We start from the raw sequence: 7,500 nt of genomic DNA, 5'->3' as shown, positions 1-7,500 counted from the left end.
CCAACATCTCCACATCTTCAATCGTTTGTGATCTGTTTCATTAGCATATTTACCCCTTTCGCAACATCAGCTTCCTTGATTTCTACTTTCTTTGCCAGGATGGAACTGATTGATGATTTCAACTTCCCATACATCCTGGTGAGCTTAGCCACACGTATGCCACTTTTGCATTTTTCTAAAATCTCCTTCTTGAATTGTATCGTGTTTCTCACCTTCTTTACCAAAAGGCTGACACTAGGAATTTTCTTTGGGCCCATGGTGGCTTATTTTGCAGTTGCACTCAATAAACAAGCACAAAAAACAATGGATTATTTCCAAGTGTTTCGGATGAATGCTCACTCAACCAGTGACAGAGCCAGACTGACACACGAGTGGTGGCGTCCCAAGCGGGCAGACGCATCTGATAGGGATGATTTCTGGGACAAGGTACAAAATCCAGAGCAAAATTTTGCCCCCCCTTAAAAAAAAAAGGGGGTCAAAATCCGAATCGTACAATATCCGGTGTGGACGAAATCCGGGGTTCCACCGTATATAAAACTGAATGGGTCCGGATACTTTCCTTATATAAGAAACAAGTAAATATCCAAGTTCCACTGAGCAGCTAAACTCAATACTGGCCCAGCCATAAAACTACTTCCTCCAGAATTATCAGCAAAACAGAATGTTGTGTCTTGGCACGAGGAGATACATGGTGGCAAGCCCAGCTCTAACATGCTAACACTGCTAGGTAGCACAATCTGCTAAGAGGATACCCTCCCTATATATTTCTCTTACAACATGAAAGAAAGTACTGTATGGTAAATCTTTTAGTCGCCACTGAACACTTACTATTATGTAGCTAGAATTTCCAAGAATTTCCAGAAAAATAGAATTTTGCACATCTTGGTAGTAGACGTAAGAAATGTGCAGAGTGCTTAGCTTCGATGCACTAACACTGCAGTTACCTCTTCCACTGAACAGTTAGCTAACAAGAGCCTGTGCACGTCTCTGTGAACAGTCTAAATATTTTATTTTTGCTTTTTTTCCTCCTTCTACCACATTATTTTACAATAATAATGATACCCAAAGGATTGCAAGTTACACAAAGTCAGTAATTGTTTAAACAAGAACATGTGACAATATTTAAAGAAATGAATGTCATTAGTGGTAGTTAAGATGACTGGCAATAAGAAAAGTGCTTGAACATTCAGTAAGTTTACAAACCTTTAAAAAAATTTACGAACCTGTGTTTTTCTTACGTGGTGAATTGATAAAAAAAAATGTAGTTAATATCTCTATAACTCATTCAGACGAAGAATTTGAGATAATCTGTCAGATTTTTCAAGAAAATTATTTTTACATTAAATCTTGTACTTTTTATGTACTGTAGAAGTGCTTACATGACTAAAAACTGATGACATCAGTTAGTAGTTAAATTTCTTTCTGATATATTGATTAACAGTGCCCAAGTCACAATGGTAAAGGCTTCAGTTCAACAAGGCACTGGGTAAAGGGGTATGACTGCTCTATATAACAATAAATCATGTTGCCTGGGATGGTGTTGCAAGAGAAACTACTTCAGTACTAATGGGTACCGAGAAGTGAACATGATTCTGTAGAATAGGATCGAGGAGTAACCTCTATTCTATGCATTTAAGAAAGGATAGTGTCATTTATAATGTAAGTAAGTAAGTAAGTTTATTCAGGTATACACAAATACAGTTACATGGAATTATCATACATAGCAGCATATGTGTAGAGAACCTAGGATAACCCAAAAAAGTCAGACAGTGACTTATTTCCACTGGGGTCCTTTTACCTTATTATTATAATATAAAAGTTATATTATATTATATTATATTAGGTAGATGGCGAGAATATTTTGAGGAACTTTTAAATGTTAAGGAAGAAAGGGAGGCGGTAATTTCATGCACTGGCCAGGGAGGTATACCATCTTTTAGGAGTGAAGAAGAGCAGAATGTAAGTGTGGTGGAGGTACGTGAGGCATTACGTAGAATGAAAGGGGGTAAAGCAGCTGGAACTGATGGGATCATGACAGAAATGTTAAAAGCAGGGGGGGATATAGTGTTGGAGTGGTTGGTACTTTTGTTTAATAAATGTATGAAAGAGGGGAAGGTACCTAGGGATTGGCGGAGAGCATGTATAGTCCCTTTATATAAAGGGAAAGGGGACAAAAGAGATTGTAAAAATTATAGAGGAATAAGTTTACTGAGTATACCAGGAAAAGTATACGGTAGGGTTATAATTGAAAGAATTAGAGGTAAGACAGAATGTAGAATTGCGGACGAGCAAGGAGGCTTCAGAATGGCTAGGGGATGTGTAGATCAAGTGTTTACATTGAAGCATATATGTGAACAGTATTTAGATAAAGGTAGGGAAGTTTTTATTGCATTTATGGATTTAGAAAAGGCATATGATAGAGTGGATAGAGGAGCAATGTGGCAGATGTTGCAAGTATATGGAATAGGTGGTAAGTTACTAAATGCTGTAAAGAGCTTTTATGAGGATAGTGAGGCTCAGGTTAGGGTGTGTAGAAGAGAGGGAGAATACTTCCCGGTAAAAGTAGGTCTTAGACAGGGATGTGTAATGTCACCATGGTTGTTTAATATATTTATAGATGGGGTTGTAAAAGAAGTAAATGCTAGGGTGTTCGGGAGAGGGGTGGGATTAAATTATGGGGAATCAAATTCAAAATGGGAATTGACACAGTTACTTTTTGCTGATGATACTGTGCTTATGGGAGATTCTAAAGAAAAACTGCAAAGGTTAGTGGATGAGTTTGAGAATGTGTGTAAAGGTAGAAAGTTGAAAGTGAACATAGAAAACAGTAAGGTGATGAGGGTATCAAATGATTTAGATAAAGAAAAATTGGATATCAAATTGGGGAGGAGGAGTATGGAAGAAGTGAATGTTTTCAGATACTTGGGAGTTGACGTGTCGGCGGATGGATTTATGAAGGATGAGGTTAATCATAGAATTGATGAGGGAAAAAAGGTGAGTGGTGCGTTGAGGTATATGTGGAGTCAAAAAACGTTATCTATGGAGGCAAAGAAGGGAATGTATGAAAGTATAGTAGTACCAACACTCTTATATGGATGTGAAGCTTGGGTGGTAAATGCAGCAGCGAGGAGACGGTTGGAGGCAGTGGAGATGTCCTGTCTAAGGGCAATGTGTGGTGTAAATATTATGCAGAAAATTCAGAGTGTGGAAATTAGGAGAAGGTGTGGAGTTAATAAAAGCATTAGTCAGAGGGCAGAAGAGGGGTTGTTGAGGTGGTTTGGTCATTTAGAGAGAATGGATCAAAGTAGAATGACATGGAAAGCATATAAATCTATAGGGGAAGGAAAGAGGGGTAGGGGTCGTCCTCGAAAGGGTTGGAAAGAGGGGGTAAAGGAGGTTTTCTGGGTGAGGGGCTTGGACTTCCAGCAAGCGTGCATGAGCGTGTTAGATAGGAGTGAATGGAGACGAATGATACTTGGGACCTGACGATCTGTTGGAGTGTGAGCAGGGTAATATTTAGTGAAGGGATTCAGGGAAACCGGTTATTTTCATATAGTCGGACTTGAGTCCTGGAAATGGGAAGTACAATGCCTGCACTTTAAAGGAGGGGTTTGGGATATTGGCAGTTTGGAGGGATATGTTGTGTATCTCTATACGTATATGCTTCTAAACTGTTGTATTCTGAGCACCTCTGCAAAAGCAGTGATAATGTGTGAGTGTGGTGAAAGTGTTGAATGATGATGAAAGTATTTTCTTTTTGGGGATTTTCTTTCTTTTTTTTTTTTTTTGGGTCACCCTGCCTCGGTGGGAGACGACCGACTTGTTGAAAAAAAAAAAAAAAAAAAATAAAGGTTATAATATTTTCTTATTATTCTACAATGAAGATAACATCTTATTATCATACTAAAAAGACTATCTACTACACCAAGGTCATTAAGACTATTTACAATACGAGGGTCATTACTAGGAATAAGGTAAAATTTACACTTATGTTAGCTAAAAAATAGAAAATCATTCCCCTCCCTTTCTGTACCTACATTCATCAGACACCTTTTGGCACTCTTCTTGAACTGGTTCATGCTATGACTGGCTTTGACATGTGCGGGCAGTCTGTTCCATTCCTTTATTGCTGTACAATAAAAGGTGTTTGAAGCCTGTCCAATGACTGTGGGTACTACAAAGTTGTGCTCTCTCCCCCTAGTACTATGATTGCTGCAGTTCCCAACCTTGACAAAATTGACAGCAAGATATTCTGGACATTGTTTGTGAGCAATTTTATAAACATGATTTAGCTTCAGTTGTTTTACTCTGTCTTCAACATTCATCATATCCAACTGCTGTAATTCATCCTGGCCTACATGTTCTCTTGGTCCCAGCCCCAGGATGAATCTTACGATTTTGTTCTGGGTGATTTGCAGTCTATCTTTCAGTTTTTTTGTCAAGGCAGAGTACCAAGAAGAGCAAGCGTAATCCATATGGAATTGTATAAGGGCTAGACATAGGGTCCTGCGAGCCTCAGTAGGTAGACACTGTGCTTGTCTATACAGGAACTTCAGTCTGGCATTCGCTTGCTTTACTACACTGTTCCCTATCAATTCTCCTGACATGCATGGGTCAAAGGGGATTCCCAAATATTTTACTGATGAAACCAAAGTGATGGGCTCCCCATTACATTGAACATTAAAATTATTTACCCTTCTCAGTTTATGTTTCGTGCCAAAGAGAATGGCTTCAGTTTTCCCTAGGTGTAATGATAGTTTGTTGTCTACTAACCATTTGCTCCAGGACTCCAGTTCCAGTGTTAAAACATTAGCAATATCTTGTGGGTCTTTACCTGACACTAACAGAGCACTGTCATCTGCATACAGTAGGAGTTTGCACTTGACACTGATAGGCATATCATTGACATAACATAAGAATAATAAGGGACCCAGAATACTACCTTGGGGAACTCCACATGTTATCGGCAGGGGTTCTGATTCTGTTTTGTTGATTTTGACTATTTGTCTCCTGTTGCTAAGGTAGGACTTGAACCAGTCTACAGAACCTATACCGATAGCTTGAAGTTTATTACATAATATATTGTGGTTGACAGTATCGAAGGCCTTTTGCAGGTCTAAGGTTACCACACCTATGAGGTTCCCCTTTGACATTTCAGTTCTCAGGTAATCCATCAGATTAATAAGGGAGGTGTCGGTTGAGTAGGATCTTCTAATGCCCGATTGATAGCTATGGAGAATGTTGTTGTCATTAAGGTACTTAACTACTTGAGAATACACCGCCCTCTCTAGAATTTTAGATAATGTACTAGGGTGGGTGTGATATCTACTGTTTATTGCTGTTATTGTGTCTGTTAAACGAGACATGTTACCTCAGCCTTCTGATTATTCTTCAACCACAAGTACTGTATATCTTTTTTCACTTTAACAAGAAAAAGGAAGGAAATTACATACGTATTTCACATTCTTCATACTTTACGAAGAACAGTTAAAAATAACATATGGTCTCAAAAAACACAAAGAACAGTTAAAAATAACAAATAGTTTCAAAACAACGGAAATTTTAAGAACAAGATAAACAGTAATCAATAATTAGAGTATGAAAATTCAGTTACTGTAATCAAGGTTAAAATACAAATACAGTATTTAACCCTTTCCGAGTCGACAGGCCCTCTCAGAGATTTGTTCTCAGGGTCGCCCAAATTTAAAAAAAAAAAAAAAAAAAAAAATTTCTTATGAAAAGATAGAGAATCGTTTCCCGATCATAATGACACCAAAAGTATGAAATTTGATGGAAAACTTATGGAATTATGCTCTCGCGAAGTTAGCGGTCTCAACGATGTTTACGCATCGGCGATTTTGCCCACTTTGAGCCCTATTTTCAGCCAATTCCAGTGTACTAGTCGACAAAAATCATAATTATTTCACTAGAACTCCCTTTTTTCTATTGAATGAGTACAAGAAACCACCCATTTACCTATTTCAACTATCCAATACAGTAATCAGAATTTAGCAATTTTGTCAATTTCACACAAATTTCAAAAGATGCCAATTTCCAAATAGGGTCCAGAATAAACAAGAAAGACATTCCTGGCACTAAAATAACATTTTCTCTGTTCCTTAGTCATGTCCCCAGGCCCCTCTTACATTCTTTTGCTTTCCACTTTGAATTTTTATTCTCACAAAAAAATTGAAGATTTCCTGTTATGCAGACTACTGCATTAGTGTAGAAATTGTATAAATAATATCAGCGCACTTGTGAAAGAATATTAGACTCGCCAGTTGACGTGTATTGGACGCTACGCATTTCTTTACTTTTGAACTTTGGTAAAAATCGAACATTTCTGCTACTTTGAGCTCAATTTCAAGGTACTTATCATTGTAAAACCAGTCAAAATTATCTCAATTTCTGTAATATGTCTTCCATTCTATAACATGAGACCAGGAAATCTAGAATACAACAATAAATACCATACGAAAATACAGTGCAAAGTCGCTGTTTTAATCCAAAAACACGGTCAAAGTTTTTTTTTTTTTCTCATTACGCACTGTGTGCTGCAGGATTTTTTTTATACTGCGCACACTGAGCACATAGACCCATTCTTTCATATGTAGGCCTACCAGCTCTCTCTCATTAGATTTGAGGGCGCTAGAATTTAGGCATACTAGTACGTCAAAAACCCTGGTGCGTAAGCCGTACTAGTACGGCCGAAACCCTAAAAGGGTTAAACTGTTGGACATTATACCAGTGACAGAACAACAACTCATCATCTTCGTCAAATTTTGCAACTACTACATCATATGATAATGGTTTTCCTTGTAGAGCAGTTTAGATTACCACTTATCAGATCACACTACTGTCTACTGACAGAAATTGTAACATTAAAATATTAAATAATGGAATAGTTTTGCACAAACTTCTAAGCACACACTCATTGGAATAAAAGTGCACACATTACCTTAGAATTGTCAATGGTAAAATGTTCATCAGCAAGATTTGTAAAGAGAATGTGCACAATATCGCCTTCTGACACCACACTCTGTGACCTGAAATGAATTTCACACATTTATCTTAAAAACTGTCACACAACAGAAAATTTCTAAACAGTATCTCCTAGTAGCATGTACAACTAATGTTTACAAAGCACTACTTACAGTATATTACCTGATACCACAGTATTATTGCCAATTCATCAAGCAACAGCATGGCAATCAAAATAGCTGGGTTTATTAAAAATGAAGAAAAAGTAAGAGAAAAGTGTTACGGTAATTTTTTTTTTTTAACACATCGGCTGTTTCCCACCGAGGCAGGGTGACCCAAAAAGAAAAAGAAAAACCTAAAAAGAAAGAAAAAACTTTCATCATTCAACATTTTCACCATCACTCATACATAAATGTTTTTGTAGAGGCACTCAGATACAACAGTTTAGATGTCCCTCTAAACTGCCAATATCCCAAACCCCTCCTTTAACCATTAAACTGTCCAAATGTAGATCTACAT

At 37.5% G+C, this 7,500-nt stretch overlaps 1 protein-coding gene across 3 annotated transcripts in view; it reads right to left on the bottom strand.

The window, feature by feature from the left end:
- The window catches only part of Dna2 (DNA replication helicase/nuclease 2), a 170,116-nt gene that overhangs the window by 138,566 nt on the left and 24,050 nt on the right, over positions 1-7,500 (bottom strand). For all 3 annotated transcript variants that reach the window (XM_070096355.1, XM_070096356.1, XM_070096358.1), the window contains exon 4: positions 6,959-7,046. In XM_070096355.1, the coding sequence (XP_069952456.1) occupies positions 6,959-7,046 (88 nt within the window). The remainder of the gene's footprint in view (positions 1-6,958; positions 7,047-7,500) is intronic.

Source organism: Cherax quadricarinatus, chromosome 53 (genome assembly GCF_038502225.1).
Source record: "Cherax quadricarinatus isolate ZL_2023a chromosome 53, ASM3850222v1, whole genome shotgun sequence".
NCBI classification, from domain to species: domain Eukaryota; kingdom Metazoa; phylum Arthropoda; class Malacostraca; order Decapoda; family Parastacidae; genus Cherax; species Cherax quadricarinatus.
This window is presented reverse-complemented; position numbering and strand designations above follow the sequence as displayed.